The sequence below is a fragment of the Malaclemys terrapin genome, chromosome 5, assembly GCF_027887155.1.
Source record: "Malaclemys terrapin pileata isolate rMalTer1 chromosome 5, rMalTer1.hap1, whole genome shotgun sequence".
Lineage (NCBI taxonomy): Eukaryota > Metazoa > Chordata > Testudines > Emydidae > Malaclemys > Malaclemys terrapin.
In genome coordinates, this window is record NC_071509.1 from 63,186,452 (window position 1) to 63,208,570 (window position 22,119).

General features: G+C 37.8%; 1 protein-coding gene across 5 annotated transcripts in view; it reads right to left on the minus strand.

The window, feature by feature from the left end:
* Window positions 1-22,119, minus strand: part of TRAPPC11 (trafficking protein particle complex subunit 11) — a 40,930-nt gene that overhangs the window by 12,088 nt on the left and 6,723 nt on the right. For all 5 annotated transcript variants that reach the window (XM_054029945.1, XM_054029947.1, XM_054029944.1 and 2 more), the window contains exons 7-22: window positions 21,901-21,974; window positions 20,328-20,424; window positions 19,155-19,288; window positions 18,137-18,284; window positions 13,953-14,046; window positions 12,300-12,379; window positions 12,129-12,207; window positions 11,984-12,038; window positions 8,907-9,052; window positions 7,657-7,718; window positions 7,432-7,564; window positions 6,580-6,710; window positions 4,363-4,518; window positions 3,700-3,887; window positions 2,843-2,991; window positions 1,325-1,446 (exon numbers count right to left, since the gene is read on the minus strand). In XM_054029945.1, the coding sequence (XP_053885920.1) occupies window positions 1,325-1,446; window positions 2,843-2,991; window positions 3,700-3,887; window positions 4,363-4,518; window positions 6,580-6,710; window positions 7,432-7,564; window positions 7,657-7,718; window positions 8,907-9,052; window positions 11,984-12,038; window positions 12,129-12,207; window positions 12,300-12,379; window positions 13,953-14,046; window positions 18,137-18,284; window positions 19,155-19,288; window positions 20,328-20,424; window positions 21,901-21,974 (1,848 nt within the window). The remainder of the gene's footprint in view (window positions 1-1,324; window positions 1,447-2,842; window positions 2,992-3,699; window positions 3,888-4,362; window positions 4,519-6,579; window positions 6,711-7,431; window positions 7,565-7,656; window positions 7,719-8,906; window positions 9,053-11,983; window positions 12,039-12,128; window positions 12,208-12,299; window positions 12,380-13,952; window positions 14,047-18,136; window positions 18,285-19,154; window positions 19,289-20,327; window positions 20,425-21,900; window positions 21,975-22,119) is intronic.

A 22,119-nucleotide genomic window follows, 5' to 3' on the forward strand; every position in this document is an offset into this window, starting at 1 on the left:
TTCACTTTCAGGTGACATTGTAATGAAGAAGTGGGCAGCAGTATCTCCTGCAAATGTAAAGAAACTTGTTTGTCTGAGCGATTGGCTGGACAAAAAGTAGGACTGAGTGGACTTGCAGGCTCTTAAAATTTTCATTGTTTTATTTTTTAATGCAGTTGTTTTTTGGTACATAATTCTACATTTGTAAGTTCAACTTTCATGATAAAGAGATTGCACTACAGTACTTGTATTAGGTGAATTGAAAAATACTATTCTTTTTTTTATAGTGCAAATACTTGTAATCAAAAATAAATAAAAAGTGAGCACTGTACACGTTGTATTGTGTTGTAATTGAAATCAATATATTTGAAAATGTAGAAAACATCTAAAAATATTTAAATGATATTCTATTATTTGTTTAATTGCTCAATTAATTGCGATTAATTTTTTTAAATCGCTTGACAGCTCTAGTTCAAACCGCATGAGTTTTACAGTATTACTCTGTGGAGAAGATGTAGGAAGACAATTACTCTTAGCAGCAGACATTAATTGCTGTCCATTTAATGAACCCAATCCTTCTCCCTTCCTACCATCACCACCATTAAAAAAAAAAAAAAAGCAGTGTGTCACTCAACTCTGTATTCTTATAAGATTTAGCACTCAGGCTGTTAAATTATCAGTACAGCCTACAAAGCTTCCAGTGTGCACTTATAGAAAATAGTGTGATTCTTTAGTATTTGCCATCTCCTAAATGATATGTAGCACATCAAATTCAACCCACAACCAGAAGAGCTAGTGCATCCTGAACTCATTCTCCTCTTTCAAAGTGGGGAATGAAAATTGAGCATTTCCTTTATCCCCTTCCTTCTCTTTAGCTTTATATCACAATATGAAATCCCTCTAATGTCCACTCTGTGCCAACCACCTTAATTCTGTGAGACTCTTCAGCACGCTCCGGTACCTAAACTTAACACTAAGGCAGTAATAAAATCTTCTGTCTGTCAAATACACAGTTGAGATAACTTTGTGTTAAAGGGTTCACAGTTCAGATCAGCCTCCTTGGATTATATTAATTAGATTGCTTCACTCTTAGTATCACACACAGCCCCCCACCCCATTCCATTGAACTAGCCCATAGAACTAAAAATGTAACGAAGTCAAAGGCTCATCCCTTGAATAAAACAACTGCTGCATTAAATAGAAGCCCAGATACTAGGCATCATCACATCTGAAACTAAATTGTGGTCCTGATATCTGTATGAAAGTGTTTTTACTAGCCAATGTTCATTTTCAGTTAGCTATTAAACATTTTCCTAATTGGAGTGGGGGCAGTAATTAAATTCACCTTTTCTCCTGGCTGTAAATCTCCTACAGGGATATCAGGAAGTAATGCAGGATAAGAATCGTCACAGATTTCTGTTCCATTAAGGGTCACATGAGTTTTCTGAGTCAGATTGGCATCTTGCCCTAGAATACAAATGTACTGTTTTTATACCCACATAATTTTCTGTTAATTTATATGTTGTTTATCACCGTGACAAGCAGGCACTATTTATGCATATTAAGGTATGCATCACAAAAAACCACCACCACTGCTACCAGACATATACCTCAACCAAATGAGCAACAACAGCAAGACACAAAACTACAACATGGATGCATCACAGAAGAATTTTTTTTTTTTTTGTACACAGATTGATGGCCTTTCAGCAACCTATGCCAATGGGTGAAGGGGGTTGGTGGGAAATGTACAATTCATAGTTATAGAGGTCAAATTGTGAACAAGATATCCTTTATTTATTTTAAATGAACAAGGTCTTCCATACTTTAAAAACACTGAACATATGTAAGACCCAATTTGTAAAAATTCATGGGAGTCTTGCTCAATTATGGGTTGCCTGGGTTTACAAAGACCATGACTTGTTATGAAAAAATCTCAGAAGTCACATCCTGTCACACGTCATGGATGCCTTGTCACATGGAAAACAGTCTTTCCTATAACAGAAGTGTTAAATTTTGATGGTTCTTTTTAAGTAATCAGCAAGCCCATAAAGACCTCGTGTATCAAATTATCAGACTCTGAGTAAGGGGGAACATAGATATGGTGTCAGACACTCCATTATGAATCTGATCGAAAAACTTCAATGAAGTTGATCAGTGGGAAGGATCCCATTTCTATGGCCTTTGGATTAGACTCTGCATGATCGTGTATAATAATATATAGACAAATGCATTTTAGCAGTTATCCATACAAAGCAAAGTGTATTTCTCAACCACTACTGTCATCAATAGGTATAACATCAAGAATTCAAAATCCAAACTAACAGCATGTAACTATGTGAAGCTACCTGGAATGTAACTTTTACCCTGTCCCATAATTTCAAATGGGACAGGATTGGTCCCATGTTGTCCAACAGAAAAATACAAGTGTATTTGAAACATTACTTTTAAATCTAATTCTGTAACTGAAACTTGCTAGCAGCTCAGCTAGAAAAATCTACCATCTGTTTGTTGTCAAAAGTAACTTTACAGTATTGTTAGATCACGAGAAAATTCTCTTTTAAATCCCTCCTTAAAACCTGACTTTTTTGTTGATGCCCACAACACAGTACAGTCTAGTATTGGTTAAGCTGGCAACCGCCTGCAAATGAGACCTTTGTTACCACTCATTTCTTCATACACCTCTGTTTCCACTATAGTCCTGTCCACCTAACCCCCATCCTGTTTAGCTGTTAATTGACCTATCATGATTTGTGTAAATCCTAGATTTAGAGTGTGTGCTCTCTGTGGCTCTGTGTTAACTCTTTGTACAATAACTAGGACAACAAGACCCTTAAGATGCTACCATGGCAGAAATAAATACCTGGTTTTAAACCTGCCGTGAGCTTCACATCTTTGGCAACTGTCTTCTCATGTGACTGGACTGTCACAATCAAACAATACATTTCATTAGTCAGGGCAGGAGGTTCATGCTGGAGAAGAACAGAAATATTTGGCACTCTAGAAATGATCCTTTAATCAAAAAAAGAAAAAAACTGGTTAGTTACTCCACATTTCTTCGATGGCTCAATTTTTAGTTCATTTTAGTTAGGATTAAAGTTGCCTATTGCTCAAATGAGAACTCCAGGGGAGATATATCCTGTTTCACTAGTCTCTGAAATGCCTGAAAATCAGTGGCACAGAACACTGGCACATATCTTATTAAAAATGACTGGGGGCCCAGTAGGAGTTGGGAGCTCACATTTCTGTAACCAGAGATACAGAATCCCACATTAAACAGCAAATGTTCTGAAAGTGAGGATTTAATTCTTCTGAAAATGTCCAGTTAGTAAATAGAATAAAAATTATTTCCTTGTATAGCAATTTCAGGCCTCTTTGTGTATTTATATACTGCTGTAAATAACTCTTCCTTGTTTGTTTTACCTGGAAAAACAATTGGAGAGGATGAATAAAAGGAGACTAAAGCCTGTTTGGTCTATCTTTGGGCCATGTCAAATGAGATATTGAGATCAACCTCTTCCATAAGCTCTAGCTCTGTTCTTTAACAAAAAATAATAATAATGATGATGAAGATTATTGACTGGGGGGTGGGAAGCAGGTAAGTCAGAAAATAAATCCTTAAGAGCTACTTATTTTTCTTTTTATTTCTTTTACAAAGATCCAATACATATAGAAGATATTTTTGATGTTCACCATTACACATTTTAAACGTTTACCTACATAGTGTTTGCCTGAATAGTCAGGCTGTCCCAATGAACCTCATTATCTGGAAGTTTAGGTTGCCGTTTGAAGGAGCGAACTGCCTGCAACGCTTCTTGAGATGAAGCAGCATCCCCTCCTCCTCCACGCCAATTCAGAATCACGCATCTGCCAGTTTCGGTGCCCAGGATTAAATCCACAGAGGTGATCTGAAACATGTTTATTCAGATAAAACTTTCCCCCCCCTTCCTCCAGTCATTTTGCAGTACACACACACACACACACACACACACTTGCTTTATATATAACATACATACATACCCCTAAAACTGCTTTCAGCACAGGAGATTAAAATCTCAACACACTCTACAGTCCAGGCAGTTTCACTTAAGCAACTGTGGTAGTATGGGGATGCATGTGTGCAGACATAGATTTCTGTGCACACACACACACACACACACACACACACACACTCCCCTTTAATATGAAGCTCTTGGTATTTTTCACTCCCTCCTGTCCATTTTTCTACTCAGTTTTTTGAAGTGGGTGCCAATCTTGTAATGCTATTTACAAAACAAATTATATACACAATATGGTGACATTGCTAACTAGTAAAGAATTACAGTCAGTCAACCTTGCAATTTTGAGCTTGAAGAGCCAAACCTGTGAATCTAGATAACTAACCTCAACCTTCTTTCCCACATCTTCACTTTTTGCAACAAATTTGAAAGTGAACTTTCTTGTTTTACCAGGGACTAGGCACACTGGTCCCTGGGATGAATATTCCAGAATGTCACTTTTCTGATATGCTTCTTCTACCACACAGTACTGATTGTATTCCTACAGCAAGTGAGAAAAAATAAGTTATCCTATTGCTGAGAATATATTATCTATATAATGAATGTTGACAATCTGTGTTACTGGACTAAAGTTGAAATCCTGTTAGAGCTCTCTGCTCAGGGCCGGCTTTAGGAAGTGCGGGGCCCAATTCGAACATTTTCGGCGGGGCCCCGACAGGGATTACTTAAAAAAAAAAAAAAAAAAAAACACGTAAAAAACCCCTCTCATTTCTTCCATGTATTATTTACTTTCCATAACTATATAAATAATAAAATTAAATGTATGTGGATGCATGCTAAGCCTACCTAAAGTTATTGACACACACCCCGGGACCCCTGCCCCATCCACCCCACTTCCCTGTCCCCTACTGTCCCCTGCCACCCCATCCAACCCTTCCTCTCATTCCTGATGGCCCACTGGGACCCCTGCCCCATCCAACCACCCCTTCTCTCTGTCCCCGACTGCCCCTGGAACCTCTGCCCCTGACTGCCCCCCACCGCCCAACCCAACCCCTGCTCCTTCCTGACTGCCCCCCCAGGACCCTTGCCCCCATTCAATCCCCCTGTTCCCTGCCTTCTGACCGCCCCAACCCCTATCCACCCCCCCACAACCCTCTGAACTCCCCTGTCCTCTTCCAACACCTGCTCCCTGCCCCCTAACCGCGCTGCCTGGAGCCGCTCGGCCGGGTCCGGGTCTGCTCGGTCCGGGCTGGGTCCGCTCGGCCCGGGCCGGGTCTGCTCGGTCTGGGCCTGGGCCGGGTCCGCTCGGTCCGCGCTGGTGCCGGCGCCGCAAGGCCCCAGGTGAGCCGGGCCAGAGCCACTCGGCCAGGTCCACGTCCGGGCCGGGGCCGGGCCGGAGCCTCTCGGGCCGGGCCGGTGCCACTTGGCTGGGGCCGGTGCCGCAGGGCCCGAGCTGAGCTGGGCTAGAGCCGCTCGGCCAAGTCCACGTCCGGGCCGGGGCCAGGCCGGAGCCGCTGGAGCCGGGCCGGCGCCGCAGGGCCCGAGCCAGGCCGGGCCAGAGCCACTTGGCCGGGACTGGGCTGGGGGTGTTCGGCCGGGGCCAGACCGGAGGGAGCCGCGCGCTCGACCTGGGCCACACTGAGCCCCCCTGGAACTCTCCTCCACCCCCCTGCTTACCTTCTGCCTGCTGCTTGTTTCAGGCTTCCCGCGAACATCTGATTCGCGGGGAGGAGAAGGTGGGTGGAGCGTTCAGGGGAGGAGGAGTAAGTGGGCCGTGGGCCGGATGGACAGCTGCGTGGGGCTCTCTAGGGGCGCGGGGCCCCATTCAGGGGAATCGGCCGAATCGGCCTAAAGCCGGCCCTGTCTCTGCTAGTCATACCAGTGAACAATTAGTGTTATGGATCATAAATCTAATTTATTTAGGCAACTGATAGATACAAGTTTATTTAGGATAAAAAGTTTCCTCTAACCAGTAGTCTCAATAGTACTGCATAATTGCACTTTGCAGTAATTAAAGTGCAATTATCTTAGTTAATGTAACATATAGAAAGTCTTATTTTTAATTCTAGATGATTTTAAAATATAATGTTTAATTTCAAAAAGCAACAGAGTCTTGTGGCACCTTTAAGACTAACAGATATATTGGAACATAAGCTTTCGTTGGTGAATACCCACTTCGTCAGACGCACGTCAACCTTGTCTTGCGTCTGACGAAGTGGGTATTCACCCGTGAAAGCTTATGCTCCAATACTTCTGTTAGTCTTACAGGTGCCACAGGACTCTGTTGCTTTTTTACAGATCCAGACTAACACGGCTACCCCTCTGATACTTAATTTCAAAAGTGTTGTTTTATGAGTACCACAAGGAGACAAAAAGCTGTATTGTTGTCTCTACTAAATCACTGATGTTTTTATTAAATCAGTACAGTCCTCAGTAGAAGAGTGACAGAGAAGAAAACACTTTAACAGAAAAATAAAAGGTGAAAGTGTCCCTTTTTCAATAAATTGGAAAAAGTATAATGAAGCTGCAAGGTTATAATAAGACTCGTTATGAGAAATTAACCTTCCCCTAACAGATGATCACACATATAAAACATAGTTACCTGGTTATTGAAGCCGACACATAGTTTAGAAAACCTGATTGGATGAGGACAATCAGCTTTCAAGTAAATATCGAACTCAACAGGAACATCAACGTGAAAACTTGGAGCAAGAAACTTTGCTTTGCATTGCACTAGAATTTAAAACAAAAAGGTCTTTGTTAAGTTGATAAGACTGTGAAGCTGGAAAACTGAACTCCACCATAAACTCCCACACCTTGTACATGACACATCTACACAGAACAATCTTTTAGTTCCACCTATTCATAAATATACCAAGGTTAAAATACTGCCCTCCTACATGAAGCTAGGTAATATTCGGGACCTAAACACAAGGGCAAAGAAGTTCAGCAGAACATAGCACACTTTCACTGCAATTATGCAGCTGCTAACGCCTCCCCCATATTCTCTTGTATTTGTGGGGTTTAAGCTAGTACATATCCTTATTTCCGTCCCTGGGAAGTTCTGTTTCAGAGGTACAGCATCCTCTCTCAGCAGAACTTTCTCTCTCTTCCACTGTATGTTAGGCCTTCAGTGGGCCAGTTGCAGCTCAGAGGATTCTTCCTGAGACAGGTCTCTCAAACTGTTTTTGTACCAACTACATTTATCCACATCACATCTGGGAGAAGGAGAAAGGGAAAAGATATAATTTGGATTTTCTCACCATCCTCCCACCTCAGTGATGTAGATAAAGAAGAAATGGATTTGTTGCCACAAGCTCTATACGCTGGCAGTTAGAACGTGTTTTGCATATTTATTCCTCCTCAGTGGCATCTTCAGCAAATGAGTGCAATTTACAACACCAAAGCATAATTTATCAGGACAAAACTATGGTTTAAAAGCTTTGTTACTTACCAAAAGGTACAAAATCTTGAACTTCTATTGTAAAAATATTGCTGCCTGCTAGGGAAACGCGGTCAGTCCACAGCTTCTGTGAAGCTTTCACAGCAGAAGCATCACAATCAGGTTCTGGATCTGGGCTCTCATTCTATACCCAGATAGGTTATAAAATAAAGATTTAATCCGATATTGAAAAATCTTTTGAATACATTTCAAGCAAGCTAAATTCTACTTGCTTACCATAAGAACTTTAATCAGGTTCTTTTCTATCCGAGACTTCTGGTCCTCTTTTAAAGTGGATGCTAATGAACAGAATTAAGGAAAGCAAACTACAAAACCAGGAGAATCCCAATCTTTCATCAGTATTAAAAGAAAGTTAATCCCTGAACTAAGACACCTAAAGCATTAATCTTCAGAAATCTACCACTTTCATGCAACACTTTCCAGGAGAACTTTGGTATTTCCAAATACAAATTCCATTACTTAATATTTTCTATCCATTTTAAGCCTTTCCTCTTATTCTCACCTCAGCCAATAGGAAAACACTCAATTGTGGCAAAATAAACTTCTGTTTCCAAACTCTGGCTACATGAAGTATTTTATAGCTTACAAGAAGGAAAAATTCCAAAGAGAATAACGCAATATTCTATGAAGGGAGCAATTTCCTCTCCAAGCATTGCCAATGGTCTCATGTAGTTTCTGCTTATAAGTACAAGCAGAATGGTTCGGAGTAGTGGAAGCAACAGATTCTGATAAGACTAAAAATGGCAGCTGAGAAGAGATATAAAACAAATGTATTGACAGCAAAAGGACATTGTCCCTTGAAGTAGAGGAAAAGATAGGGTACAGTGAATGAGATCAAGTTAATATGAATCCAAGAGACTAAAACTACACAACAGAGTTTGGATTATTCCAGTGTAGCCACCATGCAGTAGTTGGCTAGGAGTTAAAAAGTGACATTTATATATTTTGTTATCGATACTCTTTATTTAAATATTAAAGCTCTCACTTACCCCTCCTGGAGGAGGTTGTGCTGTCTTGTTTTTGTACAAAATGAGTCAGGTAAGTAGTCTTAGCTAGGCTATCACAAAGGGAATAAGTCTCTCTCTCTGGTTATGTTTTACTAAGTTTATTTTCAACTGGTTAACATCTTTCTGACATTGTATTCTATACACTATTCTAGTTACGCAGTTTTTGGCCTCATTTTAATAATGTTATATGCATTACATCTTCTCTAACCCCAATTCACTCTTAAACTTTACAGTGCGCTCCAGTTCACTCCTAAACCTTACAGTGCATTAAACTGAAGAGCAAGATGTGCAAATTCTATGTTAGAAATAAGGGACCAAATTCAGCTCTGGCATAAGATGGTTCAACTCCAAAGTCAATACACTGGCATGCATTTGATCGGCACAATGATTTGTGACAAGGTTGAAGACTCAAATACTATAATAACTAGCAGGCATGAGATACACTTCTTTAAAGGATACCTCTACCCAACAGCTCTAGAGAGTAAGTAATGTAATCTTTTAAGTGTGCCATGAGGTAAGAACATTTGAGAGCTGTGGTCAATATGGAAGTAAGGAGAGTCCACCATCCTTCACTACGGTATTCACACATGACATAATCTAACAGCCTGGAAGAGGAAAAAAGTGGGACAAATGTATAATTAAGTAAAGTTATGGCTTATGTACTTGATACCCTCTTACATTGTGAACAATACTGAAGCCAACTCAAACCCACCTTTCCCTCCCCCCGAAAAGCTTAATCAATTACAGATTTACCAATAGAGACTCAAAGCTTCCCCCCCCCCCCTTATTTTTATTTTATTTATAGCTGATCAAGAACCTTCTGTAAAATAGATGCATCATCTCCATTGGACAGCGAGCACCATTTTAAAAAAAGGATGTTTATTTCACTGTATTTATCTTTGTATAGACACAAAATGGTAAATGTTATGTTAAATGTAATACCTGCAGGTAGTATTGTTTTGGTTTTTTTAAATGGCACTTACATATTTCTCTATTGGTTTAAGTTTGTGCAGTAAGTGTCTTGCTAGAATGAAGCAAACACTTCGAACAAGAGATTTTCCAATCTCAGTTATCAGGAAGGAAACCAACCAACCAACCGTAAAAGTTCCCAAATTGCCTCCCTTAACATTAAGTACAGAATTAAAAACAGCAGCTGGACAGAAATTAATTGTACCAGTATAACTTGTAAAAAACTCTCTTGTGTAGACAAGGCCTTACAGAAAATTGTTTCCAGCTAAGCAGCAACAGCAAAGATAGGACAAACTCACTCCCACCCGACCCACACACTCTTGGAAGATCACATTCTGTTGTATTGATAACTTTTAACTGAGAGTATTAAAATGCTTAACATTAAGTAGCACAGGCATTAACCCCTTCCACTTAGAAACAAAATTAAGAAGCTGAATGCACAACACTGATTTCATGCAAGATTAAAGTTAAATTTATGACTTTAGCACACCCAGAACTCCTAAACTTCCAACAGCTTTAGTGTTTCATGGATTTTAAATTGTTACCTGTGTAACCTTAAACTTTAAATTAACAAGTTTTATTTTTAATAAATAAAAAACAGCATTTTTTACCTTTTAATATTAAATAGTAGGGCTGACAATTAATCACAGTTAACTCACACTATTAACTCAAAAAAATTAATCATGAATTAATCACACTGTTAAACAATATTATACCAATTGAAATTTATTAAATATTTTTGGATGTTTTTCTACATTTTCCAAATATATTGATTTCTATTACAACACAGAATACAAAGTGTACAGTACTCACTTTATATTATTTTTATTACAAATATTTGCACTGTAAAAATAATAAAAGAAACAGTATTTTTCAATTCACCTCATACAAGTACTGTAGTGTAATCTCTTATCGTGAAAGTGTAACTTACAAATGTAGATTTTTTTTGTTACATAACTGCACTCAAAAACAAAACAATGTAAAACTTCAGAGCCTACTTCTTGTTCAGCCAATCACCAAGAAAAACAAGTTTGTTTACATTTACATGAGATCATGCTGCCCGTTTATTACGCCTCTACCCTGATATAACGCTGTTCTCGGGAGCCAAAAAATCTTACCGCGTTATAGGTGAAACTGCGTTATAATCGAACTTGCTTTGATCTGCCGGAGTGCGCAATCCCGCCCCCCCGGAGCGCTGTTTTACTGCATTATATCTGAATTCATGTTATATCAGGGTAGAGGTGTATTTACAATGTCACCAGCAAGTGAGAAAAGGCATTTGCATGGCACTTTTGTAGCCGGCCTTGCAAGGTATTTACATGCCAGATGTGATAAACATTCGTATGCTCCTTCATGCTTCCGCCACCATTCCAGAGTACATGCTTCCATGCTGATGACGCTTGTTAAAAAAAAAAAGTCTTAAAAGAGCAACACTCAGATGCTGAAACTACAGAACCTGAACCACCAAAAAAGAAAATCAACCTTCTGCTGGTGGGATTTGACTCAGATGATGAAAACGAACATGTGTCTGTCTGCTGTGCTTTGGATCATTATCAAGCAGAACCCGCCATCAGCATTGATGCATGTCCTCTGGAATGGTGGTTGAAGCATGAGGGTACATATGAATCTTTAGCACATACAGCACTTAAACATCAGTGCCACACGAACACCTGTTTTCACTTTCAGGTGACATTGTAAAGAAAAAGCAGGCAGCATTATCTCCTGCAAATTGTAACCAAACTTGTTTGTCTAAGCAATTGGCTGAAGTAGGAGTGTGTGGACTTTTAGGCTCTAAAGTTTTACATTTTATTTTTGAACACAGTTAATTTTTTGTACATAGTTCTACATTTGTAAAGTTGATAAAGAGACTGCACTACAATACTTGTATTAGGTGAATTGAAGGATACTATTTCTTTTGTTTTTTACAGTGCAAATATTTGTAATAAAAAATAAATATAAAGTGAGCACTGTACACTTTTTATTCTGTGTTGAAATTGAAATCAATATATTTGTGTAGAAAACATCCAAAAATATTTAAATAAATGGTATTCTATTATTGTTTAAATAGCGCAATTAATTGTGATTAATTTTTAATCACTTGACAGTCCTATTAAATAGATATAACTACCTTCCCTAATTATTTAAGTAAGTATAGGCAAAACAGTCTGAAATTTTCTTTTAAGCTTTAGATTTAATTTTCTTTTCTTAGGTCTTGAATGCTAAAGAATCTGAGAGGAGTATGAGTAATTAAATTCTCTCTGCAACTATCACACAGTATATTCCAAATTTTAGGCTGCTCTTATTTGTCCCACTGGGTAATCTTTTATTTGTGGACCATTGGCTGAGAATTACTCTCTTTTTCAGGAGTAACTTCTGAAGTGGACCATACAATGGGTCAGTAAGCGGGAATTAGCAATCTCAGATTCACTTCCAGAACTCCATGGGCATCACATCAAGGTAACCGAAGTCTCTTAAATGAATTTCCAACACCATCTCACAATTGATAAGGTCTATGTTCCAGATGAGAAAAATAATGCACTAAGGAATCATTCATAAATAATACTTACTTCAGAGCTTTGGTGTAATCTTTAGCATAATAATATTCTTCACCCATCTGAACCACTGAAAAGAACAAAGTCATATGTCTACAATGCAATACTTAAAATATTGTTGCAAAGATTTTCAAAGATTTGTTCGGTAATTGATACTTACTTAAGTGACTCTTCATCCTTGGACATTTGTATTTCTTGAACTGTGCTACAGCATTACTCAGCAAAGTGATTATTAGCTCCTAACAGACAAATTAGCAGTAGTGATATGGCAATATTTATACTTCAAAAAAGTGTTAGAAAAATATAGAAATTACTTCTAAGATAAACTTACAGAGTGAGGAACATTTTTCTCTTTTAGTTGCAGGGCTAGAATTCCCACCTTCTCTTTTTCTGGATCAGAAAGATCAAAGCCTGCAAATGATAATGAAAAGTCCATTAAATTGGAATTTTGTCTAGTCCCAAAAGGAATTACTATTTTTTCACAACAACAAGATAAGTGTACGTAAAGAGAGTTCTAACTCAGGCATATTTAGATTCTTCACATTGCCATCTCTTAGGAGAAAGAATGTTTATGTTTGGAGAACTCTGCTATATTCTCTGTTCTATAAAGATAATTTTGGAACAAACATTCTTTCTAACCAGCACATTATTATTAATTTAAAAGTGAACTTAGATGTTTTAAAAACGGACTTTTCAAAGATGCCCAGATTACTGGATAGAATAGAATATATTTGTAAAATTTTAGTATAAGAAACTATTTGCTGGCTTCTAAGTAATGACTTCACAGTTGTGTTTTTCTACCAATAGTTGACAACATCAACACTTAAAGCAATGTAAGGAATGCTGCGCCCTGTTTATTTTATGCATTTATGAGGCTGTCAACTGCTGCAGGAAGACAGAACCCTGAATGCACATCTTAGTAGGAAACAAAAAGTTTTATTCACTTTTAAACTCCACTGGTATTTATAATTTTGATTCAAAACTCCAGGTTTTAAATCACACCAATTATATTCTCAAAATGGTATCACTGTATTATGACTGGTAACACCAGAAGGAGTCTGTACTAAGGACATCAAAAGTTGCTATGCCTAAAGGTGTATCCAGGTGATCAATGAGAGAAAAATGTTGAATTTGACAGTGTGAGCATTTCAAAGTCAAAGCGCATAAACTCAATATTCCACTGATGGTGAAAATATAATATATAGCCTTCCCAACTTTACAGCTAGTGATTCAGTTTTTCCCTTTAAATCTATTTTGATACCTGAAAAGGTGTTGCTGAAAATGGCAGTTTTTGTCTGCCACAGTGAGGTGCTATTTACAATGGGATGAGTTTGCAGGCCTGATTCTCGTTAACATTAAGGCCTCCTTATGACACTCTGGCCCCTCTGTCTTTCTTGTGTCTCTCTCTGCCCCCCGTTTTTGGTTCTCACTCTCTTGTCTAACTTCTTATTGATTCTTACTTTTAGTCCAAGAGAATTTCTGGGGATATTATGGGAACTTCACTCTCTCACGTCTAGATAGGCCCATTATATTTGCCACAGTTTTAGAAAAGACATTAACAACAAAACAAAAAACATCAACATATGCATAACCACAACCAGCAGACTAAAATGATCTGTAGAACGATCATTATTTTGTGTACCACTTATTTTGTATTACACCAGTAACTAGTTTAAACACCTCTCTAGTTAGGTACAAGATATATTCATCTACACAGAAGGAGAAAACTTACAGAAATAAGATTCTAGATGTACACCTTCCTGAATTACACTTGAGATTTACACTGCCAAGTAAATGGACAAATTAAGGACTTAGTCCTGTAATTGGTTCTGCAGGGCAGACCACTGCACCTATTCAGTCTCACTGAAGTCAGTTGGCTGTAAACAGGTGCAGGGAATCTGCCAATCCAGAGCTAATTACAGGATCAGGACCTCAATCCCTTTGTTTGACCTCTGTAGGAATTAAAAACAGAAAAATTATTTACTTAGTATTCCCTGACGCCATGATCTCTGTCCATAAAAGTCAAGCACTCCAGTTTGAGTTTCCAGTGGATCCGGATTGGGATAGATGACAGAAGACTGTAAATTCAGCAAATATAGCCTTTAAAAAGGGTTCATATTTCAAACATATGAAAGATAACGGTGTTGAAGTAAATAAGCAAAAACATACACATTTAGAGCAAAAAGAGGAATATCAGTTCTTAATGTATTTAACTTTTTCAACCATTTGTGTAAACTACTTCTTACTAGGAAACCAGATAAGCAATTGAAAAGTGTAATACTGGCATATACAATTGAAATGGTCATAGAGGAGTTTTTAGAGTAAGGGGTAGGGGAAAGCTGACAGGTATTGAGTAGCACATAGTGTGAATAGAGACATCCCTTGGGGAGGATTTATTAAAGGGCTTTCTCTATATCCTAGCAAACAGAAGATGATAGAAGTTGATAAAGTACTAGAAACTAAAAGAAACTAAAGAGAAACAGTCATATGAAAAAGGTTTCAGAGTGGTAGCCGTGTTAGTCTGAAGCAGCAAAAACAACAAGGAGTCCGTGTGGTACCTTAGAGACTAACAAATTTATTTGGGCATAAGCTTTCATGGCCCACGAAAGCTTATGCCCAAATAAATGTTAGTCTCTAAGATGCCACAAGGATTCCTCGTTGATTTTTCAAATGAAAAAAGAGTCCCATTCAATTACATCACATGAAGGCAGACACATTTATTTAAGTGGTTGTATTCAAATGCTAGAAGGCTAAATACTATGATGTGTGAACTTGAGAGCCTGGTATTAAATGAGGATACTGATATAGTAGGCATCACAGAAACTTGGTACAACAATGATAATCAATAGACTATGGTACTACCAGGGTGCAAAATATATAGGAATGACAGAGTAGATTGTGCTAGTGGGGGAGCGGCACTATATATGAAAGTAAGTAGAGTCAAATATAGTAAAAATCTTAAATGACTCAAACTTTCAGAATCTTTATGGATAGAAATTCCAAGCTTGAATAATGAGTGTAGCAGTAGGAATATATTACTGACCACAGTGAAATGCTCAGAGAGGCTACAAAAACAGAGAAAACCCAATAATAATGGAGGATTTCAACTACCCCCATAATGACTGGCTACGTCACCTCAGGATGGGACGCAGAGATAAAATTTCTAGACACAATTAATGACTGCTTATTGGAGCAGCTAGTTCTGAAGCCCATAAGGGGAGAAGCAATTCTTGATTTAGTCCTAAGTGGCGCACAGAACTGGACGAAGAGGTGAATATAGCTGAAGCACTAAGTAATAGCAACCATAATGTAATTCAATTTAATATCCTTGTAGAGAGGAAAATACTAAAGAAACCCCTTTTTAAATGCTACTGTGGTGGGAATGACACAAAAATGAGGAAGCTAGTTAAACAAAAATTAAAAGGAACAGTCACAAGAGTGAAATGAAATGCCTGCAAGCAGCATGTAAAACTATTTAAATCATCATAATAGAGGCTCAAACTAAATGTATATTCCAAATTAAAAACCCCCAGTAATGACCAAAACCAAGAAAATGCCACTATGGTAAAAGAGATGGTTAGAGGCAAAAAGGCATCTTTATAAATAGGAAGTCAAATCCCACTGAGGAAAACAGAAGCATAAACTCTGGCAAGTCAACCGTAAAAGTATAATTAGGTGGGTCACAACAAGAATTTGAAGAGCAACAACTAAAAGACAAAAACTAACAGCAATTTTTTTTCAGTACATCAAAAGCAGAAAGGCTGCCAAGCAATCAGTGGGGCCACTGGACAAACCAAATGCTAAAGGAGCACTCAAGGAAGACAAGGCCGTTGCAGAAAAGCTAAATGAATTATTCACATCAATCTTCACTGCAAAGGATGTGAATGAGATTCCTTCACCTGTGTCATTCTTTTTAGGTGATAAATCTAAGGAACTGCCTCAGATTGAGGTATAAATAGAGAAAGTTTTGGAACAAATTAATATTAACTGTGGTATGAAACCTATTGCTTAAGTCAGCCTCTGCGCCAGATGATAGGAGAATAGCTAATATAATGGAGCCTTTTTTAAAAATTGGCAGAGGCACTCTTGACAATTACAGGCCAGTAAGCCTAATTTCAGTAACACGCAAACTGGTTGAAACCATAGTAAAGAACAGAATTACCAAACAAACACAATACACTGGGGAAGAGTCAACAATGCTTTTGTAAAGGGAAATTATGCCTCACCAATCTATTAGAATTCTCTGAGGGTGTCATCAAGCAGGTGGACAAAGGTGATCCAGCTGATAGAGTGTACTATACTTTCAGAAAGTCTTTGACAAGTTTCCTCATCAAAGAATCTTAAGCAAACTAAGCAGTCATGGGATAAAAGGGAAGGTCCTCTTATGGATCAGTAACTGGTTAAAAGGTAGGAAACAAAGGTTAGGAATAAATGGTCAGTTTTCACAATGGAGAGAAGTAAATAATAGGGTCTTGCAAGGATCTGTACTGGAACCAGTGTTGTTCAACATATTCATAAATTATCTGGAAAAAGGGGTGAACAGTGAGGGGCAAAGATGGCAGATGATACGATACAAAATTACTCAAGATAGTTAAGTCCAAAGCTGACTGTGAAGAGTTACAAAAGGATCTCACAAAACTGGGTGGCTGGGCAACAAAATGACAGATAAAATTCAATGTTGGTATATGCAAAGAAATGCACATTGAAAAACATAATCCCAGCTCTCTCTCTATATATATAAATAAATAAATGAATGGGGTCTAAATTAGCTGTTACCACTCAAGAGGTATCTTGGAGTCATTGTGAATAGTACTCTGAAAACATCTGCTCAATGTGTAGTGGCAGTCAAAATAGCTAACAGATTATTAGAAACCATTAGAAAAGGGATAGATAATAAGATAGAAAATATAATAATGCCACTATATAAATCCATGGTACACCCACACCTTGAACCCTGCATGCAGTTCTCATCACCCCATCTCAAAAAAAGATATATTAGAATTGGAAAAGGTACAGAAAATGGCAACCAAAAATGATGACTGGTATGGAACACCTTTTATATGAGGAGAGATTAAAATGACTGGAACTGTTTAATTTAGAAAACAGATGATTAAGGGAGAGAGATGACACCACAAAACAATGAATGGTGTGGAGAAAGTGAATAAGGAAGTGCTATTTACCCCTTCTCATAATACAAGAATGAGGGGTCACTCAATGACATTAATAGGCAGCAGGTTTAAAACAAACATAAAGAAGTACTTCTTCACACAATACACAGTCAACCTGTGGAACGCATTGTCAGGGATGTTATGAAGACCAAAAGTATAAATGGGTTCAAAAACGAATTAGATAAGTTCATGGAGAATAGGTCCATCAACGGCTATTAGCCAATATGGTCAGGGATGCAATCACATGCTCTGGGAGTACCTAAGCCTCTGACTGCCAGAAGCTGGGACTGGACAATAGGCTGGAATTGTCCTGTTGTGTTCATTCCCTCTGAAGCATCTGCCACTAGCCACTGTCAGAAGACAGGATACTGGACTAGATGCACCATTGGCTGTACTGGGTCAAACCATTCTTACATTCTCAATTCAGTCTAATACCACAGCCTATTTACTTTTGTTTGTTTTTAGCATAACTTGTAATTGGTGTAAACTAATTACTTTTCCTTTTAAAGTCTGCACAGTTATAAGCAGTTTTGTTTATTTTTTTTTTTAGCCAGTTCCTAACAAGATTGCCCAGCAGTGACAGGTAAGTAGCATCAGTAGGAATTCAGCATCATATTTTAAATGACTGACACGTCAGTGTGAAAGTATAGTTTGGAATAATTATACATAAGTGTTCATAGCGGAATACAAATTGGCTCCTTTTTCAGACTTTTTCTGCCAGATAAGTGCTGAACAATTTAGAAGCATTTAGAAAATATTTTACATAAAATCTGCTACATAACTAAAAATTGGTTTTTACAGTTGAGGTCATTTGGGATAAAGTGATGATTAATTTATTTACTAATGGTCAATTCTTCCAAATACTGTACTAGGTATTTCTGTTCGTAGGTTGCTAATAAAGGCATATTGTTGGATTTAGCTTCATCCATACTAGAGTGAAGCTTTAATAAACAAACATTTAGAACAAAAAGTTCTGATTGGCAAACAGTTTGCAACTTACGTCATGGTTACAGAGTACGTTGGCTAGTTGCTTCCGTTCCTGTGCATAGTATGCTGCCTGCTGGTAATAGAAACCTGGATTCTGAGTCTGAATTGCTGTCAAACCTAGTTTGATAGCCTCATCAAACAAGTCTCCAAAGGCCTGAAATCTTTAAAAACAACAACATTTTTTACCTGAATATTTACTATAAAATGTAAGATTAAGTTTTAACTGTGTGATATATGTGGCTATGGTTAAGTACAATACACAATGGATTTGAACTAAAGTGTCATTGTAAATTAAAGGTCCAGTTCATCCAAGGCTTTCATAGGTTTTTGAACCTCAATGACCTATCTTACAACTGCATTCATGTGGGAGCAAAACTGCCAGGGTCAGGGCCCAGCTATTTTGAAATAATTGTACTACGTTTTGTAAAATGTGTAGGGTTTTAATTTCCATATGCATTCAGTGCTCATGACTGATGCTGACTGACAGCCCTGGAGACTGAAGTCCTCCCTTTACATGCAGAACAAATAAAGACTGGGCAATGACAATGAAAGCCTCCTAACTCCTCCCCACTAACTTGAGGCAATCCCAATACGCAGAACCCTCCCGCCCGCTCCCTCAGAGGACGGGAATCTTTACAGCTATGGCCTGCTGTCTACTGTATGTTTAAAACACAGTATAATGTTATGATATCTTTGTGAGGTTGGCATACATTATGAAGTTTTAAATTCCTACTGAAGTCAGTTAGACAAAGCTTCTAATAACTGTAGAATCAGACTCTATATCTCACAGTAGGTACCACATGTTGAGTCCCACCAGTTATGAATTACTGTCAGTTATTAATGCAAAGCACACTGACACAGGACAATTAAACTAATAAATGTGTAAGTATATTATACCTTTTAATATCTATTGCAACTCTTTCATGAAGGAAAAATTCAGAATTTCACTGCTTCTCTAGACATAAAACAATTAACTTTGTGAAATGCTTATTCATGAGCTACAATGGAAGTATTACTTAGCAAAAACATACTGTTTAGACATCCAGGCAGCATGCTCAAAAGCCAACTCTGCACTGCCTATTTTTTTCTTGCACAAGTCAATGTGCTTCCTGAACTGAGCAATTGCATCCAATGGGGTGTTATGCTGAAAACAGAGGCGACAAATCTACAGGAATCAAAATAAAAGGAAGACTTTAAAATCTTTATCAACGGTCTAATCAAAGTTCAAATTTCTAAAAGTAAATCTAACATTAGAAATGTAGTAGGTAAATGGTAAGATCCCAAACAATTTAGAAGCAAAAACAATATAAAAATGAAGGTCGGATACAACACCTGATAGCGTTTTATATGAAGCAAACAGGGTTCCATGCCACATATCCACATGGCCCTCCATATAAATTATGGCAAGAACTGAATGATTAGTCCTCTCCGGGGGGGGGGGGGGGGGGGGGGAGAATCAAAAGGCACAGATCACACTCACCTCAGAAGAGCGTGACCACCACACACACTCCCAGATCCAGCATGGAACTGCTGGACTATTTGGAAGAGGAGGGATGCACAGCGCCAGATATCCTTTGGAGGCAGTGATCTTCCCCACAAAGGCTATGAAGTCTGCAGTAATCCAAACCTGCTGGATATCCCTTTCAAGGGCCTGGTCAAGGACCAGCTCCAGTAACGTTTTTTTTTTAAATTGGTAGGTAGAAAGACACTTTGCTGACCCAAGGTCCTCTAAAATCTGTTCTTCCAAAGGAAGAGCCATCCTTTCCTCAGGATTACTATTCCTTCTCCACCTTTTAAAACGGGGGGGGGGTGGGGTGTCATTAATCTATAGGCTACATGAACTTGTTTCTGTAAAGTGCTGTTCATTCCCACTGACTTCAAATGGGAATTGAGGAGGTGCTAAACTCTTCATGGGATGGAGCTTCATGTAAGCTCTAGCCCTTTAAAAAACAACACACAATACTAAACACCTGAACCCAACTTCTACGGAGGAGATATTTTCTCCTTGGAATTTGAAGTAACCTCCACAAGCTGGAATTTAGGGGGACTGCAGCCAGGTAGTACCTTAGAGCTAGATAGTGCTCTAAAAGCAATAATATAGGAGAGGTATTTTTAAAATTAAATCTTTACAGATTCTGAGTCCTTCAGCTACCTTCGTATTTTAAAATGTACAGGTTTGCTAAAGGTTACAACCAATTTGTTACCTTGTAGTTTATAAATCCTGCCATGGTCTTGATTTCCAACATATTCGTTTCATGTGCCCTCAATTCATGTACAAGATTATATGCAGTTCTGTAATTTCTAAATATGAATGTTTACAAGTTAGGTTGGTTGGTATACCAAAACAAAACAAAACCTATTCAAACAGAAAGAATCTGCATTCAATGAAAATAATTTTTCTGGTGAAAAGCTCATGGATAACAGTAACACATACAACTGACTCTGCATTCACAACACCCTCAAGCAAACTTTCTATTTCTATTTATTGGTCATGACAAAAACTTTCCTGCCTTTTTCCAATCAGCAGTTTAGGAATGATGTAAAAAGAAAAGAAAAAAAACAAACCCAAACCCTGTACTTTTTTGCTTCATTAATCTCTACCAACAGGCAGACTGAACACAAACTGCAATAGTCAAACGAACACTAGGATTACACGTTCCTAAATGTACGTTAAAAACATTTCTGAAATACTAGTAAATCTTCAGATTTGATAAACAGTAGCACATATTCAGAGATGTAGCACAGAAGTCAGAAGCTAGCTATTTTTTTGTTAACCAACAAAATAGTAAATTAGAATATTGTGAAGTCTGGATTTAGTTACAGCGTTTGGTTTCAGAGATACATCTAAAAATATCCAGAAGTGAAATTCAGAAATCTTCACAGAAAGTATCCATGGAATGCTTTTCCTTAGCAAGATACGCTAAGTAATGCCACCTGAGGGTCAGCTCTAAGCATGCAACTGACTATGAAGTCTATCCAACAAAAGCAATTAAGTACACACTCAACTTTAAAACATGAGTAGTCCACCAATTGACTTGTTTGTTATCTTTTTTTATTAGAAAGATGCTGACAAATAATGATAGTAAAGGTTGGGAGCTTACTTTTCCTATATTCCATTTACCTTAATAGAAATGTGACCTTTAAAGCCCAATTGAGACCATTTAAATGCTGACATTAAGAATAGGCAAATACATGCCTCTCCAAATTTTCATTAAAGAAAGTAACAAATAAACAAGGAATTAGATGCAAAAATCATTTAAAGGCAACATTAAGTTGCACAGCTGCACATCATTAAGAAAATGCAACAGTTAAGGCTCCAAGAGCAATTGTGTGGGGGAAGGAGGGAGCATGTGCATGCGTATGCGTGTAGAGTATTTTCTATGCCCTTTGTTTTAAAGGTAGAGTTTAATTCATTGCTATTTAGGTCTTAATGTACTCCGTAAGAAATACAGGATGTACAACACATCAGTTAGTGTTGAAGTTGGAACCTTAACCTTTGTACTTCTAAAAGTTATTTTATATCAATGTAAATTTAGAAACATATTTGAAGTATGAAGAAGTTGAACACAAACTCAAGAAAATTCTTCGTATCAATATTTATTCTGAACAAAACAGACTAACAAACGCATAATTCATTACACTGTAGAATGAGCTCAAAATATTGATTGCTTGATTTTTTACAACTGCCCAAATATAAATTTAAGTTTTACATTTCACTAACCTTGAAACTATCAAAATAGTAACAGAAGTCACTGAGAAAAAAGAAAGTTTACTTACTTTAGAGCATTCTGTGTATCCTGTTTCAGCTCACTGAAAAATGCTATTTTGAACTGATGTCTCACAAATAAAAGCTGCAAAACACAACCAATATTTTATTGGTACCAATAATCTAAATGTAGTACAAACATTTACAAAATTGGAATATATTTAATATTCAGAGAAATCACAGATAACTTAGCTGGAAGTATGCAGAATATAAGGAAGTGTATAGATATC